The 18659-nt window shown below is 43.9% G+C and overlaps 1 protein-coding gene across 1 annotated transcript in view; it reads right to left on the reverse strand.

The window, feature by feature from the left end:
- LOC8051489 (alpha-mannosidase 2) overlaps positions 1–18659 on the reverse strand; it is a 62652-nt gene that overhangs the window by 12160 nt on the left and 31833 nt on the right. Inside the window, exons 13-17 of the mRNA XM_029993429.4 lie at positions 18407–18569; positions 16075–16205; positions 13225–13321; positions 10985–11110; positions 9331–9442 (exon numbers count right to left, since the gene is read on the reverse strand). Coding sequence (XP_029849289.2) covers positions 9331–9442; positions 10985–11110; positions 13225–13321; positions 16075–16205; positions 18407–18569 — 629 coding nt within the window. The remainder of the gene's footprint in view (positions 1–9330; positions 9443–10984; positions 11111–13224; positions 13322–16074; positions 16206–18406; positions 18570–18659) is intronic.

Raw genomic sequence — 18659 nt, forward strand, 5'->3', positions numbered from 1 at the left:
CAATCGTTATAACCGATTATAGCTGCATCTGGACTAGAAACTGATCATTTCCAGCCTAGAAGCTCTAGAAACTGATTGTTATAAATGGTACATAGTTATATGTGGTATTGTTATAAGTGGGTTGCACTTTTCTTTGCTTTTCATATACTTTTCATGTTAGTGCCCAAGGACATCTTTTTACAGTGGAACTGTTAAGGGCTAGTTTCCCCAGTTTCGTGTCCGGTACTAAACAAATGTCAACACAAAACTACTAGGGGAGTGTGAATATTCGAAACTTCGAATACTTCGCGAATAATGCTTGCTATTCGATTCGCTTCGCACTTCCGCTGTTTAAACTATTCGAGTTCTTCGAATACTTTGAAAACTACGAATCACGCGGAACTCGCTGATTAGTATGGTTTCGAGCTTGGCAAACCCAAAAAGCCAACCTAAGTGCCTTCGTTTCTTTTTTTGTAAGAAGCATTGGAAAGTTATTTGCGGTAGCACAATCTGGTCCTTTGCTTGACATGATGTCTGGATTGCGGAGTTGGCGAAGTGGTCGTGGCACAAACGCTGCGCTAGATAGGGTGAAGGACTACGATTAGCAATGGCACATGAATCGTTGCGACGGACCACAAGACGTTTCGAACGTCCGCGCGAGACGCCGTGTATTTCTTCCTGTCCACATTCTTTTTTAAAGCTACCTACACAAATTGCATTTTCTGACTACCGGGACTTAAGTCGTCATGGTGTGCTAGTTATTTTCTCGAAATTCAAAATAGCAATTGAGAAAACCGTAAATGAAGATGATGCCAAAACCAACATTCAAATTTTCGTGCACTCCTCAGTGGTGTGACGTCACACATGGTACAAACTTTCAGGTTGTGCATGTAGTCTGAAACAGAGTATGTCGAGTGTTTTTTGCGTGCTTCTCAGTGAATCAGTTATCAAACATTCTTTTCCCACCATCAAACGTCTTGTAATCAGTTGGGAACATGGCTTACTGCCCACTTTGTACCATTTCTGTCGTCACACTTCGATGTTGCCAGTAGAAACTCCCGGTTTGAGAAACACGATGAAAACGAAATTCGAAAATTCAATAACTTCGCAAATTTTTTTTTTCTTTTCACACAATACTTGGGGAACTTGTACAGCCACGTTTATCGGTGTGTTGAGCAAATATTGAGGCAAATCAGCGACCATGAAAAAATCGCCGGAGTATCCCGTTAATGTAGCACAACCATATATTCGCGATTTCATACCTACAGTCACTACAGTAGCCAAGGTGCAATGGATTTGGATATGGATTTATGGCTCACCTCGGCTATCAGCGATATCTGGCTTGTGTTATTTTCCGCTTGATTTACCGGTTCATCAGTTTGCCAGTATTCCTTTTGTTATTTATTTCTACCCGTTTTCACTGGTAAAAGCAGTGTTGCATGCGTTACCGAAAAAAAGTAACTAAATACGTTACTCGTTACTTGCAAATAAATGTAACGAGTTACTGACCTACGTTACCTCAAAATAAAATGAATGCGTTACCGTTAATGATAAAGCGTAACGCACGTTACTGTCGCGTTACTTTACGAACTAAAACATTTGCTGTTTCGACGTTTGATATGTGCGTAAGTGCCATAGCTAAAATATGTCCGTGCGGAAACTTAATTACCCTCTCTTTTTAGAATTTCACCCAAATAGTTACAAGAAAAAATGCAGAAGTATATATGAAGCTGATTTATAACGTGAAAAACGGGAAAGGGCATGACACGAAGGTGTCATTCTTTTTCCCAGCGGGAAGCGAAACGCAGGCTTCGACGCAGGAATCTTCCAAGTCCACCCGAAGCCGGACCTCTTTGGCCTTCCAGCCGAGGCGACGGCGGTAGCGAGGTCAACGAGCCGCGGGAGACAATCAGCGGCAAATGGCGTGCAACGTCAAATCTGACGAGCACCGACATCAAAGAAAAGTGGAGGACAGCGGCATTTTCTGACTAAGGAATTTATGACTGGGCACTTAAAAAACAAAAAAAATTAAAATTTTTTTTTTTTTAAGTTTTAGGAAGTAAAGTAACGTAACGTAATTTCGTTACACGTTACTCAAAATAAGTAACGTAAGTATGTTACCCGTTACTTCCTTGAAAAAGTAACGAGTACGTTACTATGTTACCAAAAAAGTAACGCGTTACCGGTAACGCCGTTACTTGTAACGCGTTACCGCCAACACTGGGTAAAAGCGAGGCTCCGCCAAAAAAAAACAACAAAACATATTCTTAATTTATTGTTTTTTTGTGGCGCCCTCTATGGACAGAAATATTGCGCACGGAAAGAGATGGTGCATAATCAGATTGGCTGCGCAGCACAATCGCACAATCTTGCACTCTGCTGTGGCCCGTCAACCCGCCACCGCTTGTGTACTTTCATTTATGCTCACGTGGCTCCGTTCGTCCGCGACGCGATCTCCAACTGCGTTGTGGCTTGCCGACCCACCTTCACTTTTGCACTTTCATTTACATACTCTAACTTCACTCATTGAATGGTGTTTTACTGACTGACCTTTTTTCAAGTTTTTTTTATCAGTCACATGTGTGACTTTTTTCTTATTGCAATAAAAAGTAACCTTTTCATAAATGTTTGTTCAAAACATTTTGCAGTTGTGTTTTTTGATTGAGCATTCTTGCTTAATTCACATCAAAAAGAAAACATTTGTTTTCAAATATGTTCTTATTCGAAACTACTATTCGTATTCAAAAATATTTGATTAGATTCATAACCTTTATTATTCGATTCAATTCGCTTTGAAAGATTTTGATATCATAGAAGAATGGATAGTTGGGCGAGTTGGTGGAATTCATTGTAGGAAACAGCGCGAAAAACAGACGAGGACGAAGAAGAAACAGACGTGACGAGCGCATTCTCGCCATAATACAGCTTCGCTGGTCTTCCTTCTTCACCAGAATGGAAAGGCTGAAAGTTTTTCCAGCAGAATGTCTTTAAAGGGATACTACAAAGAAATTTCTGTGCTTATTTTTTGGTCTATTTGTGTTCAAGAAAGCAGTATCACATCGGGCACACCGATCTCTTGTTAAAACAGACATGAAAAGGAATTATAAAACAAATTAAAAGATTAGCAAAGAGCACCTGGTTGATGTCACTAAAGCCTTGTTTGTAATGCCCATCTAGGAACCTTGACAGGTAGTGACAATAACTGTCTCACCTAGAACTATACATGCTTTGTACCTGGCGTCATCTTGACACCTCTACGGCCAGCACAAGAGAAGAGAGGAAGGAGGAAATTCCCCCTTAACGGGACTCTGGTGTTTGTCCCAGACGTCGCTATTTTCCCTCTACAAGATTATAGAAGATTAACCCCTCACTCAAAATTCACACAAAAGCAGCTTTGCACTCAGTTGCGGTGGCCCGACCGCTGGCGTACTTCGACCACTTCAGTGGATGGAATGGCTAGGGCATCCTGATGGCGTCAGCCTCGCCGCAGCTTTGCTCATCCCGAGACCAACTAGGTATGTCACTATTGCGCCGGAAGTGACGTGCTCTCTGCTGGCTGCTCTCTGAGCGCTTGCCAGAATGGGCCGTTTATAACGAAAAAAATTGTAGAGCCCTCCACTTTCCGTGAAGATGGACAACCACCGAAGCTGTTATTTTTACGTCTAAGACGATGACTAGAGGAACGTCTGGGATGAATCAAAGGACGGCTTCTAGCACGACCTCGAGGATGACCTCGAAGACGACCTCAAGGACGACGCTTAGAGGACGTCTAGGATAACCTCAAGGAAGACGACTTCTAGGACGAAGCCTAGAGAATGATGTCTGAGATGACCTCAAGAACGACTTTAGAATGACCTCGAGGACGTCTAGGACAACCTTAAAGGCCGACGACCAGACTCGAGATTCTGCAAGGCAGAAGATCCTCCTCACAATGGGCGAGGAGGAAACAGGCGGCGGTGGACAGGGCAGAAGGGGAGAGAGGAGGATGCGAGGGAAAAGTGGAAAGCGCGAACTGGTCGTCGGCCTTTAAGGACGACGTCTAGGACGACTTCTAGGACGACCTCAAGGACAATGCCTAGAGGACGACCCCTAGGACGGCCTCAAGGACAACTTCTAGGACGACCTCAAGGACGACTTCTAGGACGACCTCAAAAACGACGCCTAGAGGACGACCTCTAGGGCAACTTCTAGGACGACCTTAAGGACAATGCCTAGAGGACGACGCTTAGAGGACGATGCCTAGGACAACGTCTTGGACAATCTCTAGAACAACCTCGAGGACGATGCCCAGAGATGGTAACAAGGGATCAGGACCTCACAATCTAATAATGCCAAGGAAGGCCGACTCACGCTGGTTGCCCCCTCTTTTTATTTTTATTTATTCATACTTGTCACGACCAATGGGGAGTTTTCTGTCAACGTCTGTGGATGCATTTTTTCCTAGATCCTAGTGCATAACAGCTTCGCTGTAAAATACGGCCATCAGGCTCAAAATACAAACATGCGATTGTCATTTACGGATGTTGTGGATTATATGCAGCCAATTCAAATTTTGTTGAAGTATTCCTTTAAAGGATGTCACTTTCCAAAGTATAATAGTTAAGAAATACCTTGTTGCTAGTTATCTCATACAGTAAACTTTCGTTAATTCGACCCCGACGGGACCCCAAAATTTGGTTGAATTATCCAAATGATTGAATTGAAAAAAGGACAGAAAAATTGTTAAAATTAAACTTCCCTTTATTGTCCACAATACTCACGGATGGGCTGCTGCCGTCTGCGCTTAAAACACGTGTCTAAAAGCATGCTCTGTAGAGCAATGTAACTAAACATCACAACCCCAAAAAATTGCGCACTACAAAAAAAATAAAAAATAAAAAATATGTTTTACGAGTGACTTTGACGCCGGGCAGCCAGACCGTCAGCGACAGAAAAAAATTTAAAAAAAAAGAAAAGGAAAAGAGAACTTGCGTTTTCTGACGCACAAGATGGATCGCACACAATGCTACAGAAAAGCGCTTTGATAGCATGCGTTGAGAAAGCTTTACGAGCCAACTTTGGCGCCGGGCGACCAAACCGTCGGCGACAAAAAAAAAAGAACAAAAAAAAAAAAAAAAGGAAAAGGGAATTTGTGCTTTTTGGCACGCAAGATGGACCGCACACGATGCCACAGAAAAGTGCTTCGAGAGCACGCGCTGCCTCTGCGTCCGACCACGCGCTATGTTCTCCGCGCTACTCCACGCCAGATTGGTTGCGCTGGCTCGTGTCATTCGCTACGGTCCATCTCAATGGAGTAGAGGAGCAGGAGCATATTTGTGCACGTTCGGCTTTGCAGCAAAGGGCCCGTGTTTAGATCGACGTTGGTGGTTTTTCTGCCGTGGTGTCGTGCAATCTGAGCCCACGCACATTCGCTCGGACATATTATCTGATGCGGAGTCTTCCCGAGTTCGAACTATCGAACTTCTCCTCTCATAGAAATGTATGGGTGGTCGGCGGGGCTTTTGAAGATGATTGAATTAAACGAAAAGTCAAATTAGCCGAGGTCAAACTAACGAAAGTTTACTATACAAGCAAATACACCTGGAAGGATTTATGAAGCTTTAACGTTAGCTGCAATACATTTATAACCTAAGTGACACAGATTGCACACTGGAAAAATAGGCAATTTGAGGACAATGACTTCCCTACAGCTGTGCAGCCTTATAGATACAGTCAAACCTGGTTACATTAACTCGACAGGATAAGGGAATAGTAAGTTTACTATATTTATATTTCGTTATAACTCAACTTCACAAAAAAAAAAAACTTTCAGCCTTTCCACTTTGAAGGAAGCAAGGCCAGCGAAGCTGTACTATGGTGGGACGACCTCAAGGATGACGCCTAGGACGACCTCAAGGACGACGTCTAGGACGACCTCAGGAACAAGGTCTAGAACAACCTCAAGGACGACGCTTAGAACAACCTCAGGGACGTCTAGGATGACATCAAGGACCACGTTTAGGACGACATCAAGGGCCACGTTCAGGACGACCTTCAAGGACGACTTCTAGGACGACCTCAATAATAACTTCTAGGATGACCTTAAGAACAACCTCTCGGACGTCGTCCTCAAGGACGACGCCTAGAGAAATTTAGCCTTTCCACTCTGGTGAAAACCAGAGTGGAAAGGCTGGAAAGATTTCCGCCATCTATGAGCGACAACGGCAACCAGACAACCAGCAAGCCAGTTGTCTGGTTGCCGTCGCCGCTCATAGATGGTGGTAGCTGTCCAGAGTTTTGTGTCAACATTTATTTGGTGACAGACACGAAACTGGGGAAACTAGCCCTTAACAGCTCCGCTGTAAAAATTATGATGCAATTAATGCTCACACAGGCTGGCATAAATACCGCTGTCCTATTAAAAAAAGAAAAAAAAAATGTGTACTGAAAACTACCTGCAACAGTCACATTTGTGTTTACTACAACAGCAAACACCTGCAAGCACAAAAACGCACCTGGAGGTGGGCTGTTCTTTATGCACATTGTAAATATACAGATGGCTCGCGGGCAAGTTGCGTTCCGTTTTTTGCCACCATCTAATCATCTTCACAGGAAGCTTGCAGTTTCCGACTTTGGGGGGAGCAGCCACTTTTGAAACAATGGGAGACAGTTTTGTGCTTCACATCAGATCTATGACGGGGCACCAATGATGTTGGTCGTTCAAAGCGGTGGTGATGGTGAAAAAATTTGAACTGAACTCTCTGCGTCTCCTCTACGAGGAAGGACAGCGACGTGCTACTAACCGGCTAACCAGATAAACCCTCCCCTCTGCGCACTTTTCCTAGATTCTTTTAGTGTCCTGCTGCAGTGTTGCCAAGGTCCCACGGAATACGGCTGAACTGGTGACATGGTGAAGCGGAAAATATAGTGTGCAGAGCAGGGAAGATTTCTCTCGGAGGAAGCTGCTTAGCACCGACTGGAGCTGCCCGGTGCCACAATGTTGAATGTTTTATTTTCCCTTGAAATACTGGTCCTTTAGTTTATGACCACCTTTGGCAAACATTTTCCCAGCTTCTAGGGAAAAAAAATTTTCTTTGGTGTCAAGTTTGTTAAGCGCGAGACACATGGACGGCAGAATCGTCCGATCCGACAGTCTGAACGCCGCTCCAAATCGCCGCAAGCGACAGTTTGAGACACACGCTCCCGACCTTGCATGCGACACGACGATCCGTTCGGCTCCGCCCAGGAGATACAAGCACTCCAGCGGAAGTCCGCGTTCACAGATCTCTGGTCCCATATTGACGGTTTAGCTCACAAGAACGAAGTTAGAAGCTCGTTCTCGTTAGCGCGTGTATTCTTTGCCGGGTCCATCTTTCTCGAATGGGTCAGCGGGATACACGCGTCCGGCTTCCCGTCGCCCGTCCCGTTTTCTTGTTCGTCCCGACCAGTCTTGGGCAGTAACTAGTTGCTAGTAACGCGTTACCGGTAACTAGTTACTTTTTCCGGTAACTTTTACCTGTAACGCGTTACTCTTTATTACTGGTAACTTGTAACTGTAGCACTGTTACCTTTTTACTGGGTAACTGTAACTGTTTACACCGTTACAGTTACTTTTTTTTACTATATAAATTAGAACCCACCGCCGCGGACATGGAGAAATTGCCATTCTTCAAGTATTTTTCTCCAAACTCCGTGCTGACAAAAAAAAAAAAAAAAAATAATAAAAAAAAAAAGTAACCTTGCATTAAAAAAAAAAAAAAAAAAAAAAAATTGTAGTGATTGAGAATGGAGTACGGACAAGTCAGCACGAAACCGGGAGATAAAGGAAGCGGCGCCCGCGGTGGTAGGGGCGGCAAACAATGTCTGTTTCACCGACTTTGGCTCACTCTTCTCTCGTGGGGACCACCTGCGGGTGTCGGTGGTCGTGCGATGTCTCCGAGTATTCCATCTGGGCTGTGTCTCGAATATGTCTGTGCTGTCGTTTTTACACCCAACCGTTCGCCGTTTCCTCATCCGCATTAGTTTTCAAGGAAGCCGTCCCCATATTGTGCAGAAAGCCGGCGCTTGTTTAACTTATTCATACTCTTCGGAGCCGCTTGAGTGAACATGAGTTCCACAGTTGGGTCGTACACTCGTAAAGCACCAGAAGCTAATTGTCTCCTTTCCCCTTTGTTTTTTGGAAGCTGTTTAATCTGCTATGTTTAGGTTTGCTTCCGAATGGGTATATCCCATAAGGCCATTATGTGACCATCTTTTTCCTCATTCGTTTTGGAGTGCAAAATAAACCAAAACGTTCACTGACGTGGGCCGATAGCAATTTTGAAAAACGGTTGATTCTAAGTTATAACAATTATTACAAATAAATTATGCACATCAAAATGCTGAAAACGGTGAATGCCGCAAAAAAGAAACACCTTTCGGGTTCAAATTTTTCTAATTTCTCAGTTTACCTTTCTTCTCAGTATAGGGTAACAAATAAAATATATTGTTTTGGTTTGTAATTCCTTGTGTCCAATTTTTGTACTGTAACGAGAAAGTAACGGCGTTACTGTTTTTGCATTAACTGTAACTGTAACACGTTACTTTTTGAAACCGGTAACTGTAACTGTAACAGAGTTACTTTCCCCGCCTAGGTGACTGTAACTGTAACACTGTTACTTTTTACTGGTAACGTGCCCATGCCTGGTCCCGAGAGACCCAGTACGTCATCATGACGCTCGCGCTAGCTGTGCTGTCATTGGCCGGATGCATCCGACGATCCGTCCGCCGTGCAAAACTATCTGGCGCGTTGGACGCATGTCGGATTGCCGATCCGACGTCTGAAGTGACCAAACTTTTCGGATCAGGCAGTCGTACTGCCGGATCGGACGTCAGATCGGATGAATTTTTCGCGCATGTGTCTCACGCTTTACAAGTAGGCTAAAATCACATCCTAAGTTGACAACTAGGAGAGTGAAACAAGCATTTGTTCGTTATATCCAATACTTCGCTATTCCAGGGATCATTACAAGCGGGATCGACTGCAATGCATTCTTAAACCTTTGCCAATAAGAAAATAGTTGCAGGGCACCATTTCCCAGCATCATTGCACCTTTTGCTCTCCCCATTATCACTTTTTATCTATATTGTGATCACTTTACAGACCCTATCATAACCAATTGCAATCCAGTTTCCCTTGTTCCGATTCCTTCTGTTTTATATTGATTTTACTGTTTACTGAGTCAATATGTGTACTATTTACCTATTTTAAATCCACGCTCGTGTAATGCATCATCTGAATGCTCTCGAGGTATATGAAATAAAATATGTGAAACAAACTGCATACATAGTTGAGACAAAAAATGGAGCACAGCTGCTACACAGAACACCAACCTGGAGAGTTTTTGAGTTTGACAGAAAACTCGACAGAAGGCAGGAAGGCAGTGACCTCAGAGTAGAGCACCCCCTCCGTGACCCTGATGTACGGCGGGCTGTACGTCAGTTCCTGAAAATGTTTAAGGCCAGTGGCGCATATGCTCAAACTATGAGTCGGAGACTTTTCCTAACTTGTGACAGGGCACACACAAGCATTTCTGGAAGAAGCCTGAACTGAGTGGCTACAGTAAAGAGTGAAACTTTCATAACAAACACCTTGCCACTCTTCGCTGCCAAGTAACGGCTAGGTGAAAAAGGTGACTAGAAAACACTTTTCCATCTGTCTTTTATATTTTTCTTACTGCTGAGATTTTTCGTGATTAGCATTACCCTAGGAGTGAAAATGATTCTTAAAAAAATTCATTTGTGAAGTTACAAATCAAGCATGTTCTTGTTGACGCTCGCGTAAAGAAGAACTGTATTTAACCCATTCCCTGCTCCTCCCCCTTCCCCCCCAAAAAAAGAAAACGCTAGACCACTTGATTTATGAAAATGTTGGATACAAAAAACCTATTAAATGCCATCCAGTTAAAAAAAAATAAAAAAAATTGTTTATCTCTTTGACTTTTTTTAGAGGTGTCTAAATGCATAGCATTTATAGGGCCCCTTTGCACTCCTCTAGCGGGAGGACCAGGAGGCCACTCAGGGGCCATTGTGAGGGTTTTACGATTATATAAAGCCAATGCAGTGTCGCGCGCCATCACAATGTCACATTGCGATTAGGGCTGGGCGTCGATTAAAAATTTGAACCTGACAAATCGCGACCCTTTGATCAATTAATTAATCGATTGATCGGTCTCTTAATTTCCCTGCAAATATTTTTAAACCAAATTTTTTTTTTTTTTTTTGCTATTGTGATAAACAATGCAGTATGCAATTTCAATTATGAGTCAACCTCAATGTGTAGTTAAGACATGTTCAAAGACACTCACACTCATAGATCATTACTTCAGCTGCATGAGGCAAAGAGGTTCGTTGATATCCTCTGGCCAGTGGCGCATATGCTCAAACTCCTCTGCACTTTTCTGAAGCCACCAATCTTGTCCCTACAGTTTACGTTGGGTGAAGATTTCCCCTAATGTTTGCCCTTCATACAGGTGTTCTCGTCCACGTCTGCGCGGTGAAACCGTTTAATTTTTACTTTCTTTTGGTTCGTCAAGGTTTTACCGATTAACCGGCTACAAAAATGAATCGCGATGAACGCATTAATGGATTAATCGGTAGGTTGATCAATCAATTTCCCAGCCCTAATTCCGATGCCACTCGACGTCACATAAGCACATGACGAGATGTCCGGTCACATCGCGTGACATCACAATGTCATGCGATGCGACGTCTTGAGGCAATGTGACATGACATCCCAATGCCACATTGTGGCGTCTCCTGGTCGTGACGTCGCACGACAACAAGCTTTCCCGCTACGTCGGAGAAGTCCCATAAATACCATGCATTTAGAGCGCCTTTAGGACGACGTCACGTGGCACTGAAACGACATTGAGGCTACATGCTGTGGACACTAATTTCCTAGGGCTGGTACTACAAATGCTGTGCATTTAGAGATGGAGCAGCGAACTGCACACAACAGAAACGACGTGCACGAGAATGTTTGCACCTTTGCCTTGTCGTCGGGAAGGAAGAGGTAGGCTCCGCTACTGCCCAACGTCTTCGGTCGTGTGCCGTAGGTCACGAACGAAGACTTAATGTCCAGGCTCACGTTCTGGTCTCTCACTTCCAGGTGCTTCAGCAAGGAACAGAGAAGAATGCAAGAAGGGTCAATGAATACTCGGCGTTTGTCGGAATTACGAAAGTGCCCAAGCTTCGCAAGAATTCGTAAGTGACAAAGTAGTCTAATGTTTTTGCACTGCTACTCAATTTTGACCTAGAAAGGAGCCCGGCAAACGATACAGGCAGTCCGAGCCGATCCCATATCAGATTATGCCGTGATCGGACATGACAATAAGCAGAACTCAAAGTAGCGCAGAAAGGTTCTTGGACCCCAATGGCCCGAATGCACGTAAACATTCACCACTTTGGGGAGGAACAAAGTATACTTTAAACGTGAAAGTAGAAGGGCATTAGGATCACAAAGTGAGGGAAAGCCCCTTATTTAAGAAGAGCGACGAACGCTTACTAGAGCCAGCCAGCATGCGGCAGTTGTAGGGCAACTTAGTGCAAGTCCAAATTTCTGACATAATGGGAAGAGTCACGCCATGCTGTATTATGCAGCAACTAGTATCTTTCAACAACCGTAATCCCTCGTTATAACGAAATCAATAAGACGGCAAAAAACTTTTATATAAGCAGTAGTTCAATAAAAGCGATGAAGCCAAAAAAACAGTGCCAATAGACGTAAAGGTGGACGGGAACACTGCGAAACACTTTGACCGTATATTTAATCGAAGAAACCTTGGTTATGAATATCTCCTGGCAGCTTTACAGTGTAAAAAATAATTAAGTGGAGTTCGCCGATAAATTCAACCGGGCATCAGTTCTCCTCAAACTGCTCCAGGCATCGCAAGGACACTGTCACCGCTGCTGCACTCCACTTTGTTTCAAAGCAGCCGTAGGATGTTCTGCGTCTCCGCAGTCGTCAGAGTTTCCTGAGATCGTTACCAGCTATGGAAATCGTTCACCAACTACGCAAGCATGCTCGCGAGAAAAAATCCGACATGCGCGAAGCAGTTGGCGATTTTCCATCTTCGGGTCGCAAGCGCACTTTCTCCTCTATGAGAAACTTCTTGAACTCGTCTAATATGCCCTGCTTGTTCTGCAAAATGGTCGACAGTGTCAAACAGCTGATGCCGGAATACTGAATTCCATAGCGATTTCGAACTTGGGCCGGCCATTTTTTTTGACCCTCGCAGATCCAAGTGACTTTTGGTAAACACTCCCAATCTTCCATACAATGCACGTGCGCGGGTAGTACGCTGCAAGTGCACTTGCGCAGGCACGTGCGTTTGGGGCTTCTTAATGGATGATCTCCTCCTGGCTCCATCGCTTACTTGACCCGATTCCGACAGGAGCCGGGCAGCGTCGGCCGCAGGCACCGTGAGTAGCGTCGGAATGTGGACGCTGCTCCTGCGGCCCCATGCCCGCATCCCCGTGTCGGCGATTCGGCATCGGAAGCAGCACTCTGCCAGCTCTGCGCGCTCTGCCCTTCGACACCCGTTTACTCAGTTTTCCCAGTTTACCATTTGCCTCGGTGGAGAAGGGGGAGGGAACGCAAGGTTCTTTGTGCGCCTCCGTGCAGGCTTGCGCGCTTTCGGCACCTCTGCCTTCGTAGTAAGCATGATCAGCCGCCGATACACTTAGAATAATCCAGTTGAAAATGTGTGGATTTCGGTCGGGACCATGTTGAACTTCAATAAAAGTAATAATTAAAAAAAAGTGATTTCGTTGTAACGAAGGATTACTGTAAATGTTTCCTAAACCCCACGTCCGGTGTTCTCAAACTGGATTCTTAGAAGACAAGCATTTCCCAGAGTAACCTCAGCGGTTCTGTTGAGCTCCCAAACTTCCTGAACCATCTCCGCCCCATCTGGTATGTTTCTTCAGTTTAAGCACTAGTTCAGAAGATCGGAGTCACCCTCTGACGCATAACTATGAGCCAATCATTCCCTGGTGTGCAAGTTATTGTTTAGAGGGCCTGTAGGCCTCTGCACTGCTTTAGCATATTGATGACAAAGCCGGGAAGGGTTTCTCGGCCATCAGTGGGGGCTCCTCGAGATAAGAAGCGGATTGTATTCGCGACTGAAAAGCTTTTTTTAAAGTATGTGAGCTTGCAACAAATGAGTTCTATCGCGAAAAAAAACAAAAGTATAGTTTCGTAATTTATGGGTAAGAATTCCAGACCTTGAGCATTCCTGTGCTTGGCGAAAAAGTGGCGACTAGGTATGGCGTCCGGATGTGAATGTTGCTCCGGGACTCTGAGCGAGATATGGGGAAGTACCTGTCAAGAAAAGAGTTCCAAGAGACTGCGTTTAGTACTTCCCTTTCACACTGCAACGCAATAATTATACTTAGTGCTATGTATGTTACACTTGGACATTAGACACTTCTGCACATGCCCCATTTTATGAATGCAACACAGAATGCTTGTTTTTCACCAAAACATTTTTTTTTTTTTTTTGCAAAAAGAAAATGATTGTTATACATGGATACAATCTCTGCTGCAAAGCTTAACATACCTGGCATACGTTCAATGCAGGACAACCTTTGCAATCAGTTAGCCAAGAAACTAAAATGTGTTAAACACATTTTGAATAATACTGGTGTTTCGGGTCATGCTGCAATTGCAGGTTTGAAGGCAGCCAGTACTACAGCCAGTAACAGGTTAGGGATGGCGTAGAAGTTCCACCTCCAACGAGAGTTTTTTTACCTTCAACAAAACCTCAGCACTTGGTGAGCATGTGCAGTAGAGGCACAACGGAAAGCAACAAGCAAATGTTGGAAGTGAAGCTTGTACTGTGTTCCCAAACTGTCTTCGGGTGCAGAGGCCGAAACAATTTCTTAAATTTCCATGAAAGAAGTTTGTTTTGGGATATGAAGGGGAAACATGGCCTGGAACTTTTGAACCGTTCACTCAAATTTAATCAAAGTTTCGGGGTGAATCAAACCGCGTTAGGAGTGATATCTAAAGTTGCAGGCTAATAGTCCAATTCGACAACTTACTATGTTTAACGAGTTACAGAAAAAAAGTGATTTTATTAGGAAATGTATTTAAAGAAATATTATTTGCAATCCACAAAATATCTGTCTAAATGTGAAGTAGAATACCCATAGTGCAAGTTGACGTAAAAATTAATCTTACAAAATGTAATTCTAAAGGAAAATGATAACACCCCAAAAAGAACAAAACATCTTCACCAATTTCTGTGTTGTGTTTTAAGATATTCAGTTTTTTCATGAAGAAGTCAGCATTTTCAGATTATGAGTAACTTAACGTGTTCCTCAGAAAATTTCCGTCCAAGACGCACATTGAATGAAACCTTTACATTTTGAAAACGTCAAACGATATATTTCCTCGTACCACATTTGCTGCCAAAAAGTTAAACTGAAAAAAAAAAAAGCATTTGATGTTTAAATTTATGTTTCTTCATTTTCTATGAATCTCAGGCATACAAAGATGACCTGGGGCATTGTTAGCACCTTTCTCTTCGAGACTTTGTTGTTCCCCTGGCAAAAGATACCAGCTTGTCTTGTTTGTAGGCAAGCTAACTTTGGTAGCTGGCATTCCTTGACAGATAAACTGACGAGAACTAAGAGGTAAATGATACTAAGGAAGAGCGGCAAAGCAGCAATATGATCTGAAGCAGAAGATAATGTCAAAAGGGTGTTACTGAAGGTAACACAATATTACATTGCCGGGCAGGACCAATCATAAGCCCTGTTTCGGGTTTCAACCAATAAGATTGCTCATACCTTATTTTCTGCATTTTTTCAATTTGGATGTATGGGGGGTGTTCTCCTGGCCATTGATGCTGCTTTTAAACTTGGAAAGCTGACTTGGAGGGCTGCCGTCATGCCGAAAAGAATCGCTTGTGAAATAAAGCCTGTGTATTTATAAATTAAAGTTTCTGAAATTATTTTTGAAGAAAGATTTTTTCTGGATAATTTGTCATTTTGAAGCTACATTACTCAATTGCTTCTAGCTTTCATGCCACCTGATTTTGAAACTAAGCACAGAAAGAGTGCTTAAAGTTTCATCCCCGATGAAGTGTAGACGGCAAATTGCGATGTAGTCTACCTTGTTAATCATAATCATAATAATAATAGAGAGGAAAAGCGTCGACGACACACTATCACGAGTGAGAAATGAAACTCGTTGAAAGGGCAATATCACGCAGCCTTCTCCAAGCTGGATCGTACAGAATGACAACGAACGGAATGATATCGCAAAGTTAAGGGGATACAGCCCCTGCGAAGGTCAACTTTTGAACCCTTGGCTTAAAATTAATGAAATTTACAGGGTAGGCTGGTGGTCACGCTAGAGGGTGCATAACAAAATTTCAGGTCTGTCGGTTAAGTGTGAAGGAAATTGGGGCAGCTTCTATCAGCAACACCCCTACATTGTTTAGTTAATCTATCGTCGGAAAACTATCACAATATTCAAGATTTTTATTCGCTAGATATGTAGCAGAATGCCTAGGAGGTGCGCTTATGGAAAGTTTTTTTAAAAAGTCGTTGATTTCTATCAATTTTCTCTTCTGCAAAATTGGTCCACTTTTTGGTCTTTTGTGTCTCCGACAAAATGTCAACATTTTTTATAAAAGACATTCGTAAAGTGACAAACAAACTCCACAGGCGCATTCCTTATTAAATTTCAGTCAGGAAAAGTGAAGAACGAGCCTTCCCTGTATTGCCACTATCAAACGATAGGTTGAGTAAAATGGAATTTATACCGAAAAGTGGAACGGAGAAAAATGTGTTCAAAGTGCTCCAAACCCTACCTTTTCTTTAGCTTTGGTGGACAGAAAATAATTTATAAAAAATTAACTATGCATTGTAAACTACTGAAAATTTCTGGGAATACTCTCTGGATCAATGTCAATGTTTTTGGCAGAAGTTTGTTTTCTCTGGGTAGTGTCCCCCCTTAAAAGTGCACAACTTGCGACATCTCTCCTATGCCTGGTAACAACATGTCACAGCCGAAGGCAAGATATACCTATGTCGCGGTACAAAGGATGAAGCGTGCCAACTCACAGGGTGTCGGGACAGGACTCTGCATTGTAGAGGGTGGACGTCGAGCGAAACACCATGCCGCTGATGCCCTCAATGTGCTCCACGCGGTACGTGGAGAGCCCCAGAGGAGGCACGTCTACCAGGAACGACAGCTGCACGTGCACAGAAAGGACACCCAAGCCCTGTAGCCTTTGGAACTGATGGGCTCGTAAGACACCTCTGTGTAGCACAACATTCGACAGCGTCCTGCCTAACAAATTGTGCCGTAGTATTTTCAAATTTACAGTTTTTCCTTCCATTGCCACCTCCCGACACCAGTACTTTGACAGTAACAGCCTACGACTCTATGGGAAAACAATTAAAGGTGAATATGGCCGCACTCTTTCTCCGAGGAAGCATTAAAATTACACAGTACATGCGAATTAAGTGCATGAGCTCATGAGGTGTGCATGCACACAAGCTTATACAGAAAGTGCATCCGCACACAATATAAAGGGCAACACTCGGTTTGGTCTTTTGCTATGACTGCAGTTCCCACAGTCTTCATCATTGCTAAATTTGTCAAATAGTTCAGGGACTGAAACCTTATCTTTGGGTTCCAGACCTAGCTTGGATGAGATCACCTCTGAAGACTGGCAGGCATACTAAATAAGCATGAAGGGCTGTTGTCGCTCAGTGTTTGCAACAGCACATGCAGGCAAGTTCAAAAGTATAAGCTTGGCGAGTGTGAATATTGACTTTCGAGGTCAAAGAGACTATGAAATTAATAGTTACACCACCATTCAAATATTTTCCAAGTGAGCTGAATAGTTTCTACAGAATGAAATGCTCATATGAAAGAAAAATATTTCACAACTAACGGCTGATTTCCTAGGCTAGCAAAGCAATCAAAACCGCAACACACCTTCGTAATAACCATGGAGCAGTTTTCACATCATAGAAGAAAACAAAATTGTTTTGCTCTTCACTGCCTTGCATCGGCACATGCATTGAGCTTCACCGCTTTACACCGGTTTGCTAGGAGCAGCGGTTGATGCGGGGAAGCATTTGGGTTAAATTGCTGAGCTGATATTTTTCTCACTCACTAAGGGCAATCTCTCATCATGATTGCACATAAACCCCTAATTTTATAAATAGGTAACAGTTAGGAAGAAAAAAGGACGATTATTTGTATAAATATGGTACTCGTCCACAGCCATGAAAGTCCATACGAAATTAACTGCTGTGGAAGAGTCAATTCCTGTCCCATCAACAGCACCCCATTTCTTATAGTAGTGCTCTGAAGGATATATCAGTTAAGTTCTAGTGTTGCTCCACTCTCCGCCGCTGTGTGCGTGATTGTTGAACCTCAAAGCCAACAGGGCCCGACAGTCATGCTTCACACAATGCACCAACCATTGAGTGAGAAATTCAACCAAAACTGAGGGATGCATGCTTGTGGTCCCTTTGGATGGTACTGAATCTGATAAATGCAACTGAAAAGCCATGCTATGCCACACCAAGTTCCACAAGCTGCTTCTGGAGCAGACAAGTGACATCTCAAACACGCATGGTGTATCGTTCAACATAAAAACTATCTTTAATAAAAGAATTTTAAAAAAAAGGGGGGGGGAGGAAAATGGGAGTGCAGGCATTTGTTGACATATTGATTGGAATCAAGGCTGAATTTGGGTGCTGGGTAAATGTTGACACAACGCTCGTCTCCAATGCATGTGTCACATTCAGTGGTGGTGCCAGGACATCACCGAGTTACAGAGCCTTCTCTTGTTTTGACACTGTTGTGCCACCCAGTTTTGAGGTTCCTATCAACTAGTGGCAGTGACAGATAAGCTGTCTGTGTCAACTCCCACGCCGGTTTGCCGAATGCTGCGGCTATACACCGGACGGCTAACTTACCCGCAAAAGGCATTTTAAGGTCACGTGACTAGCCCCATGGGGAAGAAAAAAAAGTGTACCTAGCCATACAAGCAAAGGGTTGCCGTAATTCTGTCTTCCCTCCGATTATTGAAGTCCAATTCCACGCAACAAAAAACGTGAAGAAGCTCGAGACATAAGCGAAACAAACCGCATTCGCATACTTTAGGATTAGCATGTTAAGTTATTTCTGGGGAAGGTTGCATTAAAGCGAGAACAAAAGAAAACAACAAACAAGGCTTTCATGCACCGAGCGGAATCTGCTAGAAAGCCAGGTACTTTCCAATTACGAAGCCAGTCACGTTGCCTCAAATTCCTTGACCCGCCGGTTCGGACACCCGCATCGATCGGCAAACCTGCCTCGGCGACCCGCCCCTATGCAGCGAGGACCGCCGTCACATGAAGAAATGTCGGCCCCTCAAAGCGAGTGCCTCGTCACCTCGTAGGTCCCCTTGACCAGGTCCTGCCTGTCCCAGATGGGGCTCAGCTGGCTGGTCACCACGCTCCCGTTGGCGTCTACCACCACCACGGAGGGCGTAGTCACGTGCACGCTCACCAGCTCGCTCCTCGGCACCGACAGCGAGTTGTAAATGACCAGGTACCTGCAACGAGGAAGACGGCCCTATCCACACCGGCCTACGGGCCTAGCTCCCCTTCTAGGGTTGCTGACAGTTTAAAGGAATATGCACCAA

This window comes from Ixodes scapularis, unplaced genomic scaffold, assembly GCF_016920785.2.
Source record: "Ixodes scapularis isolate PalLabHiFi unplaced genomic scaffold, ASM1692078v2 PGA_scaffold0__279_contigs__length_252992795, whole genome shotgun sequence".
NCBI classification, from domain to species: domain Eukaryota; kingdom Metazoa; phylum Arthropoda; class Arachnida; order Ixodida; family Ixodidae; genus Ixodes; species Ixodes scapularis.